This window comes from Trichosurus vulpecula, chromosome 1, assembly GCF_011100635.1.
Source record: "Trichosurus vulpecula isolate mTriVul1 chromosome 1, mTriVul1.pri, whole genome shotgun sequence".
In the NCBI taxonomy this organism is placed as follows: Eukaryota; Metazoa; Chordata; class Mammalia; order Diprotodontia; family Phalangeridae; genus Trichosurus; species Trichosurus vulpecula.
The window spans coordinates 102,415,819-102,438,024 of NC_050573.1; the positions used below are offsets into that span (position 1 = coordinate 102,415,819).

Consider the following 22,206-nt stretch of genomic DNA (forward strand, 5'->3'; position numbering starts at 1 on the left):
CTGGTCAGCCTGACCTTTTTGTCAGACAGTGGTGATCAAGAATATCTGTTTACTTGTTTTGACTTCCAGAAGGGGACCCTCAGGTAAACAGTTTTTCAAAGGTAAAAACAGCCCTCATGAGCTGTTCTCCAGTATCCCTGATGAGAGATAAGCCAGGCAGGCTGTAGCGACAGTTTGATGGGGCAGAAAGACTTGAAGGAGACAGAAGCATGAGGGAGGAAGAGTTCCCTCTCTTCCTCAGGGTTTGCTCTGAAATGCTCACGTAGACTTGAAATATAGTTTAAAAGTACATCTTTTATTTGAGGCAGCTTGGTGGTGCAGTGGATAGACCTGAGTTCAAATCTGGTGTCACCTAGTTGCCAGCTGTGTGATCCTGGACCAGTCACATCACCTCCGACAGCCTGTTTCCTCATGTGTAAAACGAGGGATAATAATTGCACCTATTTCACAGGGTTGTTGTGAGGACTAAATGAGATAAAGTGCTTTGTAAACCTTAAAGTGCTAGATATAAGCAAACTGTCAGCCATTTGCTCTGTTCTAGAGGGGCGTAAATGCCAGCATTGTGTGCCTATGTGAGGCTATGTGGCTATAAATCAAGCATCATGATAAGGGAATAACTCAAATGATAAACAATCTATAAAGGGCAACAGACCGTCCTGTGTGTGGTGAACATCAGTAGTGAGAGTTAACATTTGTATAGTGTTTTAAGGTTTGTAAAATATTTTACAAATAGCATCTCATTTAATCTTCACAGTAGCCCTGGGAGGTAAATACTACTATTAATCCCATTTTACAGATGGGGAAACTGAAACAGACAGAGGTTAAGTGACTTGCCCAGGGTCACACAGCTAGAAAATGTCTAAGTCTAGATTTGAACTCAGGTCTTCCAGACTCTGGGCCAGTACTCTGTCTACTCTCCATGTACCACTTAGCTTTCTGCTGGATGAGAAAGGTCAGTGTATTGCATCCAAAATATTGAGACCTTAGATGACCAGACAGGCCATAGACCGATCATGTAAGAAGAGTAAGGGGGAACAGCTCCATTGGAAAATGAAAGGCAGTGTGGAGTAGTGGATAGTACTGGGCTTGGGATTAGGAAGATCTGGGTTCAGCGGTCTACTGGTAAATGTTTAACAACCGGCTCTCTACACTCAAAAATATACACACAACACACCTTTAGGTTTAATCTGCAATATTGACATTTTTTTCCATTACTGTCTTAAGTCTATATAATTACAAAAAGACCAATAAATCAAGCCCTGATTTGTAGCATTTGCTGATTCACACTGAATATTTAACAATAGGCTCTCTGAAACCTGTTTGAGCTGGCTCCAGCACACCCCTGCATGGGTTTAAATCCCACGTTAGATAATTACTAGCTGTGTGACCCTCCTCTGGGCTTCATTTTCCTCCTCTGTAAAATGAGGGGCTTGGACTCAGTGACCTCTACGGTTCCTTCCTGCCCTCAGTCTGGGGTCCCATGCACATTGGTACCCAGAGAGATTAAAGAATCTCTGGCATACTGGGTGCATCTTCCGTGAACGATTTGTGGAGAGACGTGGGCAAGGATGGAATGGGCCGAGAAGGCCTGGATGTGTTGGGTTTGGAGCTCATGGAAGGAGAGGCCACACCACTGAAGTCATCCATCCATCAAGGAGCAAAAACAGCAATAACCATTACTTTTATTTATACATCTGTCAAAGAATAAAGAGCTATTATTGTCGTCATGGTCATCCTCATCCTCATTTATCTATCAAAGGTTTTTACCATATACCAGTATCCATGTCAGTCCACAAGTGAGCCAAAGACAATGATTCCAAAAGCACGAATGTGTAGACACACACCCATCTGTGCACATCCTTCACCCCCCTATCTTGGCTATCTTTCCAAGGAAAAAGTCACAGAATAATACAGAGCCTTGGCTGCTCTTGAGGCACATTCATTTAGGTTTGGGGGTGGGGAGGATGTGCCCAGAGGTTCAGCTGTGCCAGCAGAAGGAGTGGTCTCCATTCCTCTGGATATTTTGATTGTGGGGAAAGAGACCCTGCAGAAAGGGGGACTCTAGGGAAGGTGGTCTATCCAGGGAGGACCACAAGATGAGAAGGAGCTGGGACAAGGGGAAGAAGCACTCTAGGGCAAGGCCCCTTTGGTCTGGTTCCAGTTAAGGATCTGGCATAATTAAGGTTCATGATGTGACCCTAAAGCAGTAAGACTAACACTCTGGGTAGCTTGTAGAATCACTGTCATTACTTCATAGTCTAAGTCATAGAATGGCGCCTATGGAAGAGATTTTACAGATCATCTTAGAGGCAATGTAGTGACTTCGTGGAGAAATGGACAGAGTACCAGGCTTGGAGTCAGAACAATTCATCCTCCTGAGTTCAAATCTGGCCTCAGACATTACTAGCTGTGTGACTCTGGGCAAATCACTTCACCCTGTTTGCCTCAGTTTCCTCATCTGTAAAATGAGCTGGAGAAGGAGATGGCTAAACTGCTCTAGTGGTATTTACAGAATAGGGTTACAAAGAGTCGGAGACAACTGAAAATGACTGAGCAACAACAAAAGTGACAGAAAAAATACTGGATTTGGAGTCAAGGACCAGGGTTCAAATCTCAACTGTGGCTCTTATTACCTGCGTGACTTTGGACAAGGCACATCTCGCTGCTGGGCCTCAGCATCCTCACTGTTAAATGATAAGGTTGGACTTAAATGGCTTCTAAGGTGCTTATTAAATCTATTCCAAAAGTTGAAAGAACTGAGTCCCAAAGAGAGGAATAGGACTGGCACATAGTAGGCACTATATAAATGTTAATATTATTATTATTTATTATTGCCTAAGGTTTCACAGCTGGTAGGTGATGGTGCCAACTTGAATGCAGTCAGTTAATAAACATTTATTAAGTTCCTACTGTGTGCCAGGCACTGCGGATATAAAGAAAGGGGAAAAAAATCTTTACTCTCAAGGAACTCATGATCAAGGAGAGAACATGCAAAGAGGTATGTACTAATAATCTCTAAAGAGGAAAAATTGGTCTCAGATTTTCTCATCCCAAATTGGATACTTTTTCTGCCACACCCCACTTGTGGTAAGGGGGTGTGCTGCACACCCAGTGGAAAGCCTTGAAGACACTCCAGGACACAGAGTGAGAATGGCTGGATTATATGGAAAACAGCCTGGGGGCATCCTGTGGCTGTGCCCTTGAGGACTTCATCTCTCTGAGACTCAGTTTCTCCATTTGTGTAATGGAGAAAAAAAAAACATCAAGCCTATTTTGTTGACTTGTTAGGAGGATAAATAAAATCATGGGTCTATGCTTTCCTGCTTTCCAGGAAGGGGCTGAGTGGAGGGCTCAGCATGACGAGGGTGGCATGCTCCTCGCCCCTTTACCCTAGCCACATAGCTTTACCATAGCTCACGGTCCCTGGAACTCCTTTCTGGATTTTGCTGGAGCTGTCATGGCTCTCCTTTTCAACTTCTTTCCTCTTCCTTCCTTCCTTTCTTTTTTCATTCTTTAAAAAGGAGATGGGGTGACCCTCATCAGCCTGGAGCCTACTCCGTTGTTTTCTTGAAGGGAGGTGGTGGTATTCCTGAGCCTTTCCCTTCCCTCTCACACCTAATCCATGCTTCCTCTCCCTCAGCCTTGACCTCCTGTGGTCATGCAGCCTATAGTGAGTCAATGAAAACTTAGCCCAAAGCTGTGAAATATAAAGACAGACTTCCTTTAAGCTGTCTCATAGTACCTTCTTCATCTAGCATTCAACTGGGACCCCAGGGGCAGGACCCTACTTCCTGTGTGATAAGAGAGAAAGGGCCCTGGATTTGGAGTCTGACAAGCTGGGCTAGAATCCCCTGTGACTTACAAGCTGTTTGAACTGGTCAGGTCACTTTCCTATGCTAAGTCTCAGTTTCCCTATCTGTAAAATGATAGTTCAGTCAGATCCATCCTTTCTTTCTTTTTTTCTTTCTTTCTTTCTTCCTTTCTTTCTTCCTTTCTTTTTCTTTCTTTCTTTCTTTCTTTCTTTCTTTCTTTCTTTCTTTCTTTCTTTCTTTCTTTCTTTCTTTTTCTTTCTTTCTTTCTTTTTCTTTCTTTCTTTCTTCCTTCCTTCCTTCCTTCCTTCCTTCCTTCCTTCCTTCCTTCCCTCCCTCCCTTCCTCCCTCCCTCCCTCTCTCTCTCTCTCCCTTCCTCTTCCTCTCTCTGTCTGTCTTTCAACTCCTCTAAATCTTGTCCTCATAAGTCTCTGCCCTCCCCTCCCCACCCAAGGCTCTTCTCCTTCCTCTATCCCCTGTTCTCCTAACCTCTGTCCCTCTCCTTCTCCTCCTGTTCCTCCTTTCATTCCCATCTGAACTTGCATCTTGAAGTCTCTCCTCTCCTTTGGCCTCTTTCTTCTGCCAAGGAGGGGTGGGCAGAACCACAGGCTGTCTGTTGCCGCCTCTCTCCACCTCACTGCCTTCCTGTCCAGGACTTGCCTTTACTGTGTGGCCACCAGTGACTGATGAGCCCCTGCCACGTGTATCCACGTTATCTTCTCCATTCGTGGCTTTGTCTCCTTCGATGCCTGACTTTTGGTCCTTGACCCCTAGGTTTTCCCTTCAGCTTTTCTGGTCTGCCCTGTGTCCTCTGTGCATTTTCCCTAGAAAGCATTCCTAGCTAAATAAAAGAAGACACTCCCCCTCCCCCAAATACCAAAGGGGTGAATGGAAAATGTTGCATTTTTTTTTTGTATTGCTGTCTTGCGTCCCCTGGTTCCCAGCTGCGTTGTTCTCCATCACACCTGGGATGGGAGAGATTAGGACTGGGAGGAACCGCAGATGTTACAGTTGAGGAAACTAAAGTAAAGACAAAGAAAGGTAGCATAGTAAAGTAGAAAGAGCTCTGGAGTCTGAGGACCTTGGTTCAAATCCTGCCTCTGATGCTTACTTACCACCTATGTGATCTTGGGCAAGTTACTTAACCACTCTGAACCTACTTCTGAGCTGTAAGTAAAATGAGAAGGGTTGGACAAATGGCATAGAATAAATATCCTTTCCAGCTCTAGACCCGCACTGCTATGAAGGAAGGGTCTGGCACAAGTGCACACCACAATCATCAGAGTCCTGCTTGGGATTGTCCTGTGAGGGGGACTTTTATTATTCCTACTTTACAGATGAGGAAACTGAGGCTCAGAAAGGTGAGGTGACCCGCTTCTCCTCTCCTATGTCCTTTCCCCTATTTTAGTCCCCCATCATTCTGCACCAAGATAACCATAATTCACGTTTTTGAACATTTTCAAGAGTACCTTCCTCAGTGCAGTAGGTAATGGCTTCTACTCAAATTTCTCTAGCACTTCAATATTCATATTAAATCATTTTACAAGTGAGGAAACTGAGGCATCAGGAGCTTATTTATTTGACTTGCCTAAGATCATATAACCAGTTAGCATCAGGGCCAGAACTCTCCCAGGGCTTCTGACTCCCAGGGCGGTCTGACTTTCACTGCAAGTTTCTTGGAGGACAAGTAGAAGTATTTCCACTTTACATGTGAAGAAACTGAGGCTCAAAACATTTAAGCAACTTGGTCTCCTTCCCCCTTCCCCTTTTCTTCCTTTTCTCACTCCTCCCCTATAATAATAGCCAACACTTCTACGGAATCCAAAGATTCTCAAAGCATTTTTTTCTTAAAACAATAACTTTATTTGTTTTTTAATCCTCAAGTTTACAGCTGAGGCAAAGAGAGTAAAATGATTTACCCATGGTCTAGTGGCAGGAAATCCTCAGAGGTGGCTTCCAATCCAGATCCTTTTGCTTTGTTCCTTGCCCCCCTCCCCCATTTTTCTTCTCACCTCACCCCTTGTGGCCTCGCCTAGACTCCTTTCTCACATCCACCCCACCATTGACCTTGACCGCTCAGAGCCCAGAATTCGAGGCGCTTTCTCTTCTCTGGGACTGCCTCTACTCCCCTCCCAGCCTCCCACTCACCTTGGAAAGGCTGCTCCCTGCTCCTGCTGCTGCTGCCGCTGCTGCTGCTGCCGCTAGAAACCAGGGCAGAAGCCACCTCATCCCTGGAAGCCAGAATTAGATACATTGATTGAACCCAGACTCCGAGCCCAGCTCCGAAGGGAAGCACCTTTTGGGGAGGTTGGGACCAGTCCTGGACTGGCAGATACACATAGCCAGATATGCCTTCTCTCCCAGGCCCTTTGGGGGTTTTTATTAAAGACAGATCTGACGTCAGGGTGAAAGACAAGCCCCACATTTTCCTCTGAAGAAACTTTTCCTGCCTTCTCTCTCCCTCTCTCTCTCTTTTTTCCCTCCCTCTCTTTCTGTCCCCACCTCCTGCACTCTCTTGTTTTGGGCCTTAAAGGGGAAGTTACAAGTCTATCATTTCCCACTTTGGGCTTAAATGCCCAGGGAAGGAGGTTCCCCCATCCCCAGACACTAGGTCTTTCTGGATAACAAGGTGACAAGAGCCAAAGTGGGGAGGGGGAGGAGATAGAAGATAAGATTACAAGGAATCACTTTCCTAGAGCTCCCAGTTAAAGAACCAAATCATCTTCATTCCTTAGATCTTTCCCCACTTCTGGTTTTCATTTGTCATCCCTCATTCTACTTACCCTTTGAGAGAGAATGAGAAAGACCTTTCCCACCAACTTAGAAAATGATTGGAATTCCCTAGAGCCGGAAAACAGCTTAGGAAAGCCAGGATTCAGGAGAGACTGGACACCGTCTAGGAAAGTAATGGACCTGAAGTCAGTAGAGACATGATGTCACATCCTGACTCCTGCATTTTTCTAGTTGTATGACCCCTCAAGTCTCAGTTTGTTCATTTGTAAAGTGGGGACAATCATGCTTGTATTAATGACCTCACAGAGTGGTTGTGAGCAAAGTGCTTTGCAAACTTTTTTTTTCTTTACCAGACCTTTCAATTTCAGCATTTCAGGGAACTCTGGGTAAGGAAATGCCTTTTACCAACACTGATCAGTAATTAATTGCTTGGCAAATTATGATTTTGGAGAGTGTCTGGGGGAACTGAGAGGTTTAGTGATTTGCCCAGGGTCATATAGTCGGACTGTGTGTTTGTCCTTCGTTCTCGAAGAGGACCATGACATCAGGGAAATGATGACATGACTTGCAATTGACTTTGATTTGAGTGAAGGAGGGCTATGCAAAGGCCACCAGCCTCACTTTCTCCATACAGTCAAGCAAGAGTCAGAAGAGGGAGTGAAGAGGCATGGTTGGGTTAGACTTGGAGTCAGGAAGACCTTGGTTGAATCCCACCTCAGACATTTTCTAGTCATGTGACCCATGACAAATTAATATCTCTGGTTTCCTTAACTGTAAAATGAGGGGGTTAGGCATGAGACCTTTAATATCTTCTACTTGTAAAGTGACGGTCCTAAGAATCCAGGTTGTCCTAACTCTCAGACAAGTTCTCTATCCTCCAGTCCACAAAACTTCTCTTAGTAAACCTTAAATGGCTACAAAAAATGGCAGATATTCTTATTCAGGATCCAGAAAATGTCTCGCCTACTCAGACTCTAGAACAGGGTGGGGAACCTGCAGCCTTAAGGCCACATGTGGCCCTCTAGGTCCTCAAGTGAAATCCTAACTTCACAGAACAAATCCCCTTAATAAAAAGATTTATTCTGTAAAACTTGAACTCAGTCAAAAAGCCACACCCAAGGACCTAGAAGGCCACATGTGGCCTTGAGACCCTAGGTTCCCCATCCCTGATCTAGAACATCTTGCTAATAAAACATGGCTCAGATTTGGTTGTTATAGCAGACCCTTCAGGATCACAGAGCAAGTTACACCTTTGACCCTTATAACAATCCCAAAAGATAGGCAGGACAAATTTGGTCCTTATTTTATGGATCAGGAAACAGACTCCAGGGTCAGTGCTTTCTACCACTCAATAGTCAATAAGCATTTATTAAGTGCCTATCATGTGTCAGGCACTAGATAGCACTCCATAGTTTCAATTACAAGTGCAGTATCTGAGCCAGTCCTATTTGTTATGGTTCAGTTGTGTCCAACTCATGATCCCATTTGGGGTTTTCTTGGCAAATAGCCTGGAGCAGTTTGCCATTTCCTTCTCCAGCTCATTTTACAGATGAGGAAACTGAGGCAAACAGGGTTAAGTGACTTACCTAGGGTCACACAGCCAGTAAGTGTCTGAGGCCAGATGTGACCTCAGGAAGATGAGTCTTCATGACTCCAGGCCCTGCGCTCTATCCACTGGGCCATCCAGCTGTCCTAGTCCTATTTCAGTTATATGTTTGTTAGGTAGGAGAGAGGGAAAGAGGGATCTTGTGATTCTTTCTTCCCTCCTCAGGTAGCCAACATCCATGGCTGACATGCTTCTAAGGCTCAAGGCTTTGTATGGTCCTTCTGAGGGGCTAATTAAGTGCCCTGCTCCTGTGGTCAACCTGGGACAAATCCTAGGTTGTCCAACATTAATTACAGCTCTGGTTTACGCACATTTTATCAAATTTCCCCTTCACAACAAGAATAAGTTATCCCTGCTTTATCAGTTACACAGGATTTAGAACTGGAAGAGATTCCAGGATGCACTGAAGACTTCCTCTGTCGTGTCTGAACCTCGGTTCCAACTCTCTTCCTTTTGACGTGTTGTCTTTTCCCATTAGAATATCACTTCTTTCAGCTGGAATTTATATTCCCAGAGACTACCACAGCACTTGACTGGCCAAAAGAACTTAATATGTGCTTGTCAGTTGGCCTTCTTCCAACTCTGGTTTTCTAGACCCTGAATAGCAATAGTTCACAGGTTTTGTTAACATGGAGTACTGATAGTTGAGAAGACTGAGACTCTGGGGGGCGAAGGGGGATGCGGTGAAAGGTCCAATCCAAGGTCACACAAGAAGCAAAAAGCAGTGTGAGGATTTGAATCCAGGGTCCTTAACTCCCAATCCAGAGCTCTTTCTCCTATGTCATTTTGATGTGGAAATTGAGCGTTAGAGAAGTTAGAAAGACTTGCCCATGGTTATCCTAGTAAGTATCAGGGACTCATAAATAGGTCTTTTGGCTCCTGTATCCACTAGATGGTAGTACTCCCTTCGCTGATGCTAGTCATTGTTATGCACTTAATAGTTTACCAAGTACTTTCACATCCATCACATCATTTAATTCTCATGACACCCCCGTGGGTAGGTAGGGGCTATCATCATTCCCGTTTTATAGACAAGGAAACTGAGACCTCCTGGAGGCAGGATGCCTCACCCTGTGTAAGTGTGCCTTGATGCCAGAAACTCGGTCCCAAGTGTTCTGAGTGCGGTGCTCTCTGAGGAAGCCTTCCACTTATCCTCCTCTCCGAGAGAAGGTTCAGTCCAGTTTAAAGGAAGCATCAGACAGCGGGCAGGGGAGGCATCTGCACGCAGTAGGTCTTCCTCCTGGCTTTGCAGTCATGACTCAGGGACAGGTGCCCACCCCCTGCCCGTGGAGGAAGGCCATCTCTTGTGATGCCCCTGAATTCAGTGTTCACTGGCTCTGAAGCCGCAGGGGCCTGACTAATGAGATCCACTCATAGTCTCTCTAAATGCATCCCCATTCTTTCCTGTGTTAGAAACGACACTAACTTAAATCAGGTGTCTTTCCTCGATCGCAGCCGTGTTATGTCCTATATTCTAGCTGCCACCATCTGTACTCACAGAGGAGGATAACAATAATACTTACAAAGTACTTTACAATTATTATCTCATTTGAGCCTCACAACAACCCTGGAGGTAGGTGTATTGATTACCCTCATTTTACAGATGAGGAAACTGAGGCAAATAGAGGTTAAGTGACTTGCCCAGGGTCACACAGCTGGTCTGTGGCTGAGGCTGGACTTGAACTCGGGTCTTCTTGACTCCTGGCTCTGTGTTCTATACATTGTGGTAACCTTAAATGCTAATTATGAATATTAGGACATCCCCTGTCTGCCCGTGGGTATGCAAATGTGAGTATATGTTTGTCGTTCAGTTGTTTCAGTCATGATTGACTCTTTGTGATCCCATTTGGGGCTTTCTTGGCAGAGATGCGGGAATGATTTGCCGTTTCCTTCTCCAACTCATTTTAAAGACAAGGAAACTGAGGGTTAGGTGACTTGCCCAAGATCACACAGCCAGTAAGTGTCTGAGGGCAGATTTGAACTCAGGTCTTCCTGACTCTAGGCCCAGCACCAACTAGCTGCCCTAATTAGAATTAGTAACAACCAAACAATCAAGGCTTCCCAGGAGCCCCTTGGTCCTCAGCCGATCACTGGAAGGGATGGCTTCTATTTCTGCAGGGGCCTCTCAGGATGGAGTCTCTCTCTTCCCAGTGCCTTTCCTCTGAGACTGCTTCCTGTTTACCCTGTACGTGTCTTGTAGGTGCATAGCTCTTTGCATGCTGTCTCCTTCACGAGAACATAAACTCCTTGAGAGCAGGGGCCAGCTTTTTGTTTTTTCTTTGAATAGAGCTCGGCACAGTACCCGGCGCATAGTAAGTGTTTAATAAATTCTAGTAGTTTGACTGACTGATGGTGCACTGAGTATGCAGGGATCTGTGCCAAGATGGCAATCCAATTGGATTCAATTTAATTTGATTCCATTCCATTTAAATTTATTAATGACCTCCAAGGTCTAAGTACTCGTTCTGGAACTATGAGGGATGTTGTGGTTGTTTAGTCATTCATCTGAGTCCGACTCTATGTGACCCCAAGGATGTTGTCCATGGAGTTTTCTCTGCAAAGATAGTGGGGTAGTTTCCCCTTTCCTTCTCCAGTGTTTCTCCATTTTAGAGAAAAAGAGACTGAGGCAATTAGGAGTTAAACGACTTGCCCACGGTCTTACATCTAGTATAGGTCTGAGGCTGGATTTGAACTCAGATCTTCCTGACTCCAGGAAGTACAAAGATGAAAAAGACTCATTCCTGACAAAAAGAGAGGAGAGAAATGTCTGTGATACAAAGAATGAGATTAATTTCTGCTGAGGAAGGTTCTTCTTCCTCTGATCTTGCTGGTTGGAACAAGAGTGAGGCAAGCCTGCCCAAGCAGGCCCTGGCACAAACCAAGCTGTTTAAAGGAGGTGACTTCACTTACCCATTCTGAGCCGCGGGTCCCTCATCTGTAAAATGGGGCTTCATTACCAACCTTCCAGAGCTGCTGTGAGGAAAACTCTTTGTATAGAGAAACATGAGCTACTAGGAAAAAGTAGGAGGCTGGTGAAAATTGACCCTATCTCAGAGATAAGGTCATAAGAAAACCTTTCCTCAACCCCTCTGATTTCAGCACAGATAGGAGAATCTCTTGTTTTTAAGATCCCACAACCACCCGCAGCCATCCAGGGATAGGATTACAGATGGAGAGCTGGAAAGTGATCTTAGAGGACATCTAATCCAAACCCATCCTTCAACAGGAGAGGGAACTGAGTCTCAGAGAGGTTGTGATTTGCCCAAGGTTGCACAGGTGGTGTCAGAGGTAAGATTTGAACCCCGGTCTTTTGAAGTACAAGTCTACTGTACTATGCTGGTTCATCAATAAAATGGGAAGGCATATTTGCCTTACCTATCTCTTGGGGTTATTGCAAAGATCAAATGCATATGAAGGCATTTGGAAAATTGTAAGATTTTCATGAAAAGGTTTTACTAATGAAGGGTATTAATATTATTCGGGGCAGCTACATGGTACAGTGGACAGGGTGCTGGGCCTGGAGTCAGGAAGAGTCATTTTCCTGAGTTCAAATCCAGCCTCAAAAACTTTCTAGCTGTGTGATCTTGGGTAAGTAACACTGTTTGCCTCATCTATAAAATGAGCCAGAGAAGGAAATGGTAAATCTCTCTAGTATCTTTGTCAAGAAAACCCCAAAAGCAGGCATGGAGAGTCAGACAGGACTGAAAAGATTGGACAACAGCAATGATATTATTTGAAAGGACATCAGCGGTCTTTTAGTCTGACCTCTTCTCTTAGACTCAGTTCCTTGTCTATAAGATGGGAATATGACAGTATCAGTACTTAACTACTTCATAGGGCTGTTGAAAGAAAAGCACTTTGTAAATTGTAAAGCACTATAGAAATGTGCATTATTTTCATTGTTCCACGTGTTTATGAAGGCTCTGGGTCAAATTGTGGTTCTCTAAACAAAATCACTGCCCCTTGACATCGTAAAAGGGTGTAATAAGTCTCTCTTCTTACACCACCCAATCCTCAAAAAAAAAAAAGTTCTTTCGATGTTTTTTCAGAGAAGTTAATGAATCTCCTATATAGCCCTAGGTCATGTAGAGTTTTGGAGAGCATTCAACCATTACTCCACTCAAAGAAAAAATGCAAGCTTTCCATTTCAGCTCCTTGGTGGTAATTATCTCTCACTGGAGAAGGGAATCCCGAAATCTCCCATGAGTAGGAAACCAGCTGTCAGCCACTTCTTTAAGAATCTTGCTGAGCCCAGCACTATGTCTGGACCAGAGTAATGCTGGAGAACGGGAAGGGCTATTAATCAGAAGTGTGTGTGTGTGTGAGATACTGATGGGGAAACCAGCCAAGTGAACTGGTGTTTGCAACTTAAGCAGTAGTGGATAAAAGCCTTTTTGAAATCAGAAAGTCATCAATGGAAGGAGAAATAGGAGCAATGTAGGGGGCAGCTAGGTGGCGCAGTGAGTAGAGCACCGGCCCTGGAGTCAGAAGGACCTGGTTCAAATCTGACCTCAGACACTTGACACACTTACTAGCTGTGTGACCTTGGGCAAGTCACTTAACCCCAATTGCCCTGCCTTCCCTACTCCAAAAAAAAAAAAAAGAATAAAAAGAAACACACTTGAAACATAAAATCTCACACAGAGCTAAAATAAAGAGTTAGAACAAGATCTATTAGGCCTCTGCTGAACATAAGAAAAGGGGGGCTAGTAGTTATGATTATAGACAAGGCAATAAAAAAATAAAATTTAAAATTAAAAGAAATAAAGAGGGAAACTACAATTTGCTGAAAGATAACATAGACAACAATTTCAATCCCTAATATATATGTACCAAATGGTATTGCTTCTTAATACTGAAAGGAAAAACTAAATTAATTATAAATAGAATTAGGCAGTAAAACTAGAATTGTGGAGCATCTCTGTTTATCTGTATCATCTCCATATAAGTCAATAAATAATAAATAAGACAGAAGTTAAAGGTCTGAATAGAATTTTAGAAAAAATAGATATGATAGACTTCTGGCAGTCATTGAATGGAAATAGAAAGGAGTATACATTTTTTCACTTATATATGACATCTTTATAAAAATTAAACCTATCTTAGGCCAGAGAAACTTCGAAGACAAATGTAGAAAGTAGAAGTATTACACTTGTCCTTTACTGATTGCAGTGCAATAAAATTGTGTCAAATAAAAGACTGCTGAAAATATATTAAAATCAACTGATTACTAAATAATTAGGATTAATGATTTGGTGGGTCAAAGAAAAAACCATAGAAATGATAGGTAATTTCATTAAATATAATGACAACAATGATTTTAATATTTTATATTATATTTAGTCATAATTAGATATAATGATTACAAAAATTTTTGGGATACCACCAAAGTAGACCTTAGAAGAAAAAGTATATCTTTAGGAAGGAACAGATTAGTGAATTAGGAATACAACTAAAAATACTAGAAAATCAACAAATTAAAAAGCACCCATATGGAAATACTGAGAATCAAAGAAGATATTAATAAAATTGACAAAAAAAAACCCCTTATTGAATAAGCAAGGATTTAAAAAAAATAAAACATTAGCTAATTTGATTTAAAAGGAAGAAAGAGGAAAATTAAGCATTCACTTTAAAAAATGAAAAAGAACAATTCTCATCCTCAGCATTTTATTTCATTTACCATTACTCTGGCCACACAGCCATCCTAATATCCTATAGGTGATTTTGGCACAGAATACCAAAAGCTATTAACACAACTTGATGGAAAGTAACAGTTTAATGGAAAGATTTTATTCATTTAATACATATTTACTGAATAAAGGGCTCTAAAAGTCTTCAAAGGCTACAAAGATTGGCTAATGCAAACATATTGTAATTTAGGAGAAATAAATGTAAAATCCTGTTTTGGGGATAAAAAAAATCAACTATATAAATACAAGATATAGGAGACATTGCTAAATAGCAGGTCATGTGGAAAAATATGTGGTTTTTAGTGGACTATATGAATCAGTATGATGCAGATGCTGAAAACACTAACATTATCTAAACTTTCGCATGAGTAAATCTACTGTTCTAAAGAAAGAAAGAGTAAATTAAAAAAAGCATTTATTATGCAAGACACTGCGCTAAGGACTGGGGATATAAATAGAAAAGTCAGTCTCTGATCTCAATGAGCTCATGTTCTTATGGGGGAAACAGCATATAGAAGGTTTCATCTACCAGTAAGATAGAAAGGCCCCATGGTCTATAGGGAACAGCTGCAAAACAGATGACAATGCATCTTCATTAATGTTATTTCCTCTGAAATACCAGTTTCTGATGTGAGGTAGGGTTAGCCTTTATGACTGCTGAGGTTCTTTCTAATTCGAATATTCTGTGATTCTTTGGTATGTAAAGTGTATAAAGGATAAAAAAATGAATATAGTATCTACCCAGGATGCCTTGCAACTCAGTAAAATGGTTAAGATGGCGACTGAGAATAGAATTTCCGTTTCTTGACTATGTCTGTTTCTTAAAATATAGGAATGATAGATTTTTGGTCAGGGATAGAGTGCACCTAAAAAGGGCTAATAAAATACATATTTTCTTGTGGTTTTATAAATATAATCAGGAAAGATTTAAACTGAAAAAGGATGGGGAGGGGGAAAATTGTCTATGCGGGTTTGCCAAGTCAGATACCACGGACAGTAGTAGTTACAAAACAGGAAAAAAGAATGGCAGTTGAGGAGCCAAGGAATTCGCGAGAGACAAACCCTGAAAATTCAGCTAGCAGAGAAACAGAACAAAAATCTCATGGAATCAGATAATACAGGCACAATACAGTGGGAAAATAACAGAATCAGAAGACTTGAGTTCAAATCTTAGCAATGCTATTTACTATCTGAGTTATCCTGGCCAATTTGCTTAAGCTCTCAGTCTCAGTTTCTTTATCTGTAAAATGAAGGGGTTGGATTAGTTGATCTCTGATGTATTTTCCAGATCAAAATCTTTGATCCTATGTTTATATACAAATGCACAAAATACAAATAATAAACTGGGTCAACTAGAGATTCTACTTCTTGGAGGCAAATTTGACCTAATAGCTATAAATCGGCTTTGATGAGATTGAACTTATGATTGGAATATGCCTGTGGATGTTTATATTTCATTTAAATGGAACAGAAGAGTTATTATAAGGAGAGTAATAAAGTGGCATCATATTTTAAGGCGTGGGTAACTTGTTGGGCACACTGTAGAGGAGATTTCTGTTTAAATACTGCTTAGACAAGAAGGTTTTTGAGGTCCCTAGAAAATCTAAGATTCTGGGATTGTCCATTAATGCTATTTGTACTCTGTAAAATAACATTCCATTTATTTGCTTTGTGAATGAAAAAACCCAGGGAGACAGAGTTTCTGGCTAGTTAATAATCAGTTTATTAATTAGGCTAGCTAATAATCAATAAATTGATGGTCAGTAGTTTTTCTAGGTAACTGAAGACAACATACATAGCCTGAAAGCTTTAAATCATCCTTGAAAGGGAATTTCCCTTGACAACTGAAAATCAACTCTTATTGGTCCACATTTAATGAGGAGGTGGGCTAGAAGTCTTCAGCTCCTCCTGCTGAGAACATGGCTTGATTGTGAGACTCAGCCTCCTTCAGCAACCTGGACAGGGGAGTCAGTCTCCATCCAGACCACACTGGTAGGTTTTCTCCTTCTTGAGCTGAGTCACTTTAAATTCTAATGGAGGGTTGAAAGGTCAGGGGCTCATTTCCTCTCTATAAGAGCTTTTGACTAGTCTACATTCTGTTTACACTCTAAACAGAAGTATTACCTTTTAGGTGAGTGAGGTCCCACCCAAGATAGAACAGCTTGTTCCTTGAGGGCTAGGACAAGCTCATCAATTAGTCATGACCTTCAGAGATTGACTTTACAGCAGGCCTTAAATGAGTAAATAAAGGAAAAAAGTCTGGGTCCCAATTAATAATTGGTTATTAATATAATAGTAAAATAATAATTTCTCTCAGTTTGCTGAACTTATTTGTCTTATCTATTTTATTTTTATTGATATCTTTTTGTATCACTTTGATGTCCCTCTGTACTCCCTCTCTTAGAAAATCATCCTTTGTAACAAACACTTTTTGAAAAAGAAAAAGAAGGGGGCAGCTAGGTGGACCAGTGGATAGAGTACAGGCCCTGGAGTCCAGAGGACCTGAATCTGAATTTGGCCTCAGATGCTTGACACTTACTAGCTGTGTAACCCTGGGCAAGTCATTTAACCCCATTTTCTCCAAGCAAAAAGAAAAGAAAACAAAATCAACAAATCAATTAATAGATTTTTTTTTTTATATTATATGCAATATTCCCCACCCCTGGATTTCCTGCCTCTACAAAGGACTGGTAGTAGATGTCTTCTTGCATCTCATTTTTGGAGACAAGCTTGTTTTCTATGTTTTTGCAATATTCACTTTCAAATCAGTTTTTGGTTATTCTTTCCACTTTTAAAAATAATTTTTTATTGATACAGTTTACATTTACATCACCTAAATTTCCACCCTCTAGTCTTTCTCTTTTCCTTCCCAGACAGCAATCTCAAAGAAAAAGGCAACTTTGGTGGGGGGAGAAAAAGAATAAAAACAGGAAGAACAGGGGGAAAAAAATCAGTAAAATGTATTAATACATAGAAAAAAAAATTTGAAAACATGTCTTGCTTGACTCCTGTGGACCTCCCACCTCTGCAAAAGCACCAGGGAAGGTGTCTTAGGAGCCAAGTTTGCTGTTTATAATTCTGCAATGTTTACTTTCAGTTGTTCTGTGGTGGTTACTTTTTCCATTTACATTGCTGTAGTCATCATCATACATATATATATATATATATATATATATATATATATATATATATATACACACACACACACACACACACACACACACATATATATATACACACACACACACACATACATATATATATATATATATATATATATATAATGTTGCTGCTTTTTTCTTTTTGGCTTTGTTTATTTCAGTTTTCATCAGTTCAGGTAACGAATGTATACTTCTCTGCATTCATCATATACACACACATACACACACGGGTATGTATGTATATACAAACACACTACTATTCTATTATACTAAGGTACCATACTTTATTTAACTATTGCTCAGTTGCTCGGCATTTAGTGGGTTTCCAATTCTTTACTACCCCAAAAAGTGGTGCTATAAATATCTTGGTGTGCATGACACCTTTCTTTTTGTCAGTGGCCTCCTTGGGATAGATACACAGAAGTGGAATCTTTGGGTCAAAAGCTATGTATGGCTTAGCTGCTTTATTTATCAATGTTACCAGTGAACTCTTAATTGACAAATTTAGTGGCCTTTTCTTGGTCCTCATTCTTCTCAACCTCTCTGGAACCTCTGGCACTATTGATATCCTTTTCTCCTTTATGCTCTCTTATCTCTAGGGTTTTTGGACACTGCTCTTTCCTGGTTCTCCTTCTACCCATCTGACCACTTCTTCTCAGTCTTCTTTGCTAGATCCTCATCCAGGTCACATTCACTAACCGTAGGTACTCCATAGTGCTCTGTCCTGGGCCATCTTCTTTTCTATATTATGTTACTTGGTGATCTTATCAGCTCCCATGGATTTAATGACCATCTTTATGCTGATGATTCTCAAATCTACCTATCCTGCCCTCATACTCTCTGCTGACCTCCAGTCTCGCATGTCCAACTGCCCTTTAGCCATCTCAAAATGGATGTCCAGTAAACATCTTAAACTCAACACGTCCAAATGAGAGCTCATTATCTTTTCCCCTAAACTGTCCCTGCTTCCTAACTTCCCTATTACATTACCTTCTTCCTGGTTCCTTAGGCTTCCAACCTAAGTATCATCCTTGATTCCTCTTTATGTCTCATGGCCTACCCCACCCCAACATCCAAATGGTTGCCAATGCCTAAGATATCACCTTTGAAACTTCTCTCAAATTGCAACATCTCCCTATCTTTTCAGATACTGCCATTATTCTAGTGCATGTCCTTGTCACCTCACATCTCAACTATTGTAATAACCTGCTGGTGGATCTCCCTGCTTCAACTCTTTCCCCACTCCAATCCATCTCCATTCAGGCTTCAAAACGATTTTCCTAAAGCGTAGGTCCGTGAGCGCTTAGACGTGATGTTCTTCATGATGTGACCCAGGACATCACTGGAACCCTGGAACTCTTCAAAGAGTCACTGCAGTTCTAATTCCTACTCTTCTGTCCACAAAACCAAGTGTGTCCCCTTCCTTTATCTTTGGAGATTCTTGATGCTGTCAGCCGGTCCACATCAAATGAAATGGTAGATGACTTGTTTTTGAGAATGAGTTGTAGTATTCAGGAGTGACTAGACGATATCTATTATATCCTTGCCTTCTATGTCTTTGTAGGCCATTGTAACAGCAATGTTGCCAGAAGCTGTTGTGGGGGTGAAAGACCCAACAAGACCAGCAACAACAGCTGCCAGCACAGGTTCTTTGATCTGCTTTTCTAAGGAAAGCAACTTTAAGGGGTTAACAATCTCACTTTAATCAAACATACATATATCATTCACTAAGTTCAGGGGGGAAAGCCAGCACCCTGAACTTCAGAGAGAATACAAACAGATATTACAAACATACATTATATAAACAGAGCAAATAACACAAACCAGTTTATTCATAGCAATACATAGTTACCAGAGAAGCACCAACATCTGGGTTTTAAAGCCAGGGTCTCTTACCAATGGCTGCCCAGAGTCTCGTCTAGACAAATCACTGGACACTCTTCCAGTGAGTGAGAGCCCTGAACACAAAGCTAACCTCAGAGCCTATATACCCTTCTTAGGCCCCCCCCCCCCCCAAGGCTTTACACCTTATCAGCAAAAGGGCGTGGACCTGGGGCTTCACACCTCGTAAGAGTTAATCAAAGGCACTTGATCACTTTAGCATTCTCAAAGATACAACAGTAAAAACAGTCCCACCCTGCTTAACATTACAGCCACGTACAATTCCTATAGCTGTTTCTCCTCCTCTGGGTTCCATTTGGGGTGTTTTGGGTTAGAAGACTGTATCAGGAGGGCAGAGTTTATAATCTCAAAGAAGATCATAAACATGTCTGAAAGGTTCGGAATCGCCGGATAGAAGAAACTCTCAAAGTAGAAGGCAGAAGAATCAAAACATTTATTTAGGCTCCACAGTAACCAACCCATGAACCAGAAGCCCCATTTTGATATGTTGGTCATAATCTTCCAGGCCCAATAGGTACGCCTTGAAAGAGTAACCAGGAGGCTACAGAGAAACATGATTGCGTAAAGCAAAATCATGTTTCCCCCTTGATGGTAATAAGATTACCCACTGGACTGAAGTCTTTGTTCAGCTTCCTCCCGTAGATCAGCTCTGCTGCTGGCAGCTCCTGCCTCAGCTGTGTCTGTTTCTGAACTGAAGCTGCAACTGAAACTGACGATGTAACGGTCGTAACTGCCTCTGTAACGGTCGTTGTAACTGCCTCTGGCTCCAACCGGAAAAGGAAAGAGAGGAAGCGTCTTCAAGCTGTCCTCTCCCCTCTTATAGGGTTTCTGACATCATCAAGCTCCGCCCAAATGACCAGGGCCGATTGGTTCCTGAGTTGGCTCCTCCCCCTAGGGTAGACCAGGTTCTGGAGCTAACACCTCCCCTCAGCCAGCCCCATGACTCCCCACACAGGAAGCCGTCTGCCTCCCGGCATGCTTCCCGGGCCTCCTGCCCCGGAAGAGCAAGCCACAGTGTCCAGAGGCTCAATGAGGCAAGCTGAGCCATTCAAAGAAAACAAAAGCCATTATGGCTACATTCCACCCCTTGTTATAGGATACATAATCTAATCAGCCATGTATCCTAGAACATACATTGTGATTCAATTACAAAGGAAACTAAAACATATCATTCATTATAAAGCAAAACATATCATTTGGTGACATTCCTAAACATTGGTTTAACGATTCAAATGCGATCCACCCCTAGGTCCCAGCAAGATAATCTCTTCAATCAATCATCCCCAAAATAATTATTAATAATTCAAATGTCCACCCCTAAATCCTTGTATCCATTACATAGGATCAATATATCATAACAATAAAACAACACAGCAAGGATAACACAAAATAAGTAAACAGAACACTATCATCATTTCCACCCCCCCCCTTGAACGATTGGGGCTCAAAATCTTGGGGTGAGGGGTGAAGGTCTCATTTTCCATAGCTTCTTCATGCTGAAATTGGATGTAGAGATGGCCCTGCCCCCAAAAAGTCCCATTCCAGAGGTCATTTCTTTAACGAGCTGGCAGGAATTCCAAGAATGCTACATGCTTAGGCAGTCACCGGAAAGTGCAGGGTGCTTAAGCCTGAAGGAAACAAAACTAGCAACAAGGTTAGCCAAAACAAAGGACAAAAGAATAGTCTGTGAATCTATTATTATAACCTATTCACGGTAAAATATATGGTTCAGGGGTACGATTTGGTAATTATTTTCCCCTGAATAAACAACTGTTACAGTGTTGTCCTTCCCATGGGCTATAACTTCTGCAGCCTTTGGAATATCATCTGGCTTCCGTTTTACCCATACCTTAGCTCCTGACTTTATTCTATCAATGGAGCAAGACCCTTTTGCCCCTCTAGTAGTTATTTTGGGAGGAGGGTCAGTTTTCACAAAGGGTATTTTTTCACAGGGGATAATAATGACTTGAACCATCCTATCATTTCTACAAAATTGTACAGGTTTTTACCCATATTCTGGAGTGTCACAACAATTTCTTTTTGATAATTAGAATCTATCACTCCAGCCAATACATGTATTCCTTGAGCCGCTAATCCTGGTTTAGGTAATATCCGTCCAAGATGATTTTTGGGGATTCTCATACATACTCCAGTAGGGGTTTTTCTTATCTCTTTCCTATTTAACCTAAAATTCTCTATACAATGTAAATCATATCCTGCTGAACCAGGTGTTCCTGGACTTGGTAGTGGGACATCTTCCCTCACAGTCCAAAATTCAATGTTTTGAATCTCACATGTTTGCTGTTCTCTGATCTGCAGATTTGGGGTCATCATTCTGGCTAGAGGTGTACTCCCCCCTAAGGGTCTATTATTCAAATTACGTAAGGCAATAGACAAATTATCCTTCCAATGTCGATATGAATTATTTGAGCTTAATTTTCTCAGCTGTTCTTTCAACAATCCATTCATTCTTTCAATTAGCCCAGATGCTTGTGGGTAATATGGAATATGATATATCCATTCTATATTATTCAACACACAATATCTTTTCACTTCTTTGCCCTTGAAATGTGACCCATTGTCACTTTGAATCTGCATTGGGGTTCCATAATATAAACTTACAATATCTAGAGTTTTACAGGTGTTTTTCTGAGTTGCGTCTTTATAAGGACAAGCCACTAGTACACCGGAATAGGTGTCAACACACGTACATACATATTTACATCCTTTATCCTGGGGTAGTGGGCCAATATAATCTATCTGCCAAATTTGGGCTGGAACTTTTCCCCTTGCTATTTCTCCAGTAACTATCCTAGGAAGAGTTCGTTCTTTTTCTAATTGGCATATACAACACTCCTCTGTTATTTGTTTTAACAACGCATGAGAAATACTGATACCTCGATCCTGTGCCCATCGATGGGTGGCCTGGACCCCTAAATGGCCAGCAGTCTGGTGGACCCATCTGCTAAGGCTGGGTCATCAGTTGGAGTCGGAGTAGGGACAATACATTCAGTAGCAATCTTTGCTAGTCGATCCACATGTGCATTGTACTCACGTTCTGGTGTGGTCAGGGTTGCATGAGCATCAACATGAAAAACTGACAGATCTGTAACCAAAGACATGTCCCATATATTTTCCCATAACTCTTTACCCCAAACTTGTTTGCCATGAATCTCCCAATTCTGATTCTTCCATATAGGCATCCACGTAGCTAATCCATTAGCTACCGCCCACGAGTCAGTAAATATATGACACTGTCCTCCTTTCTCTGCTCTGATGGCCTGATGCACTGCCATCAGTTC

The 22,206-nt window shown here is 41.8% G+C and overlaps 1 protein-coding gene across 1 annotated transcript in view; it reads right to left on the reverse strand.

Moving 5' to 3' along the window:
* The window catches only part of CCN4 (cellular communication network factor 4), a 68,350-nt gene that overhangs the window by 40,654 nt on the left and 5,490 nt on the right, over positions 1-22,206 (reverse strand). Inside the window, exon 3 of the mRNA XM_036741622.1 lies at positions 5,958-6,010. Within this exon, the coding sequence (XP_036597517.1) occupies positions 5,958-6,010 (53 nt within the window). The remainder of the gene's footprint in view (positions 1-5,957; positions 6,011-22,206) is intronic.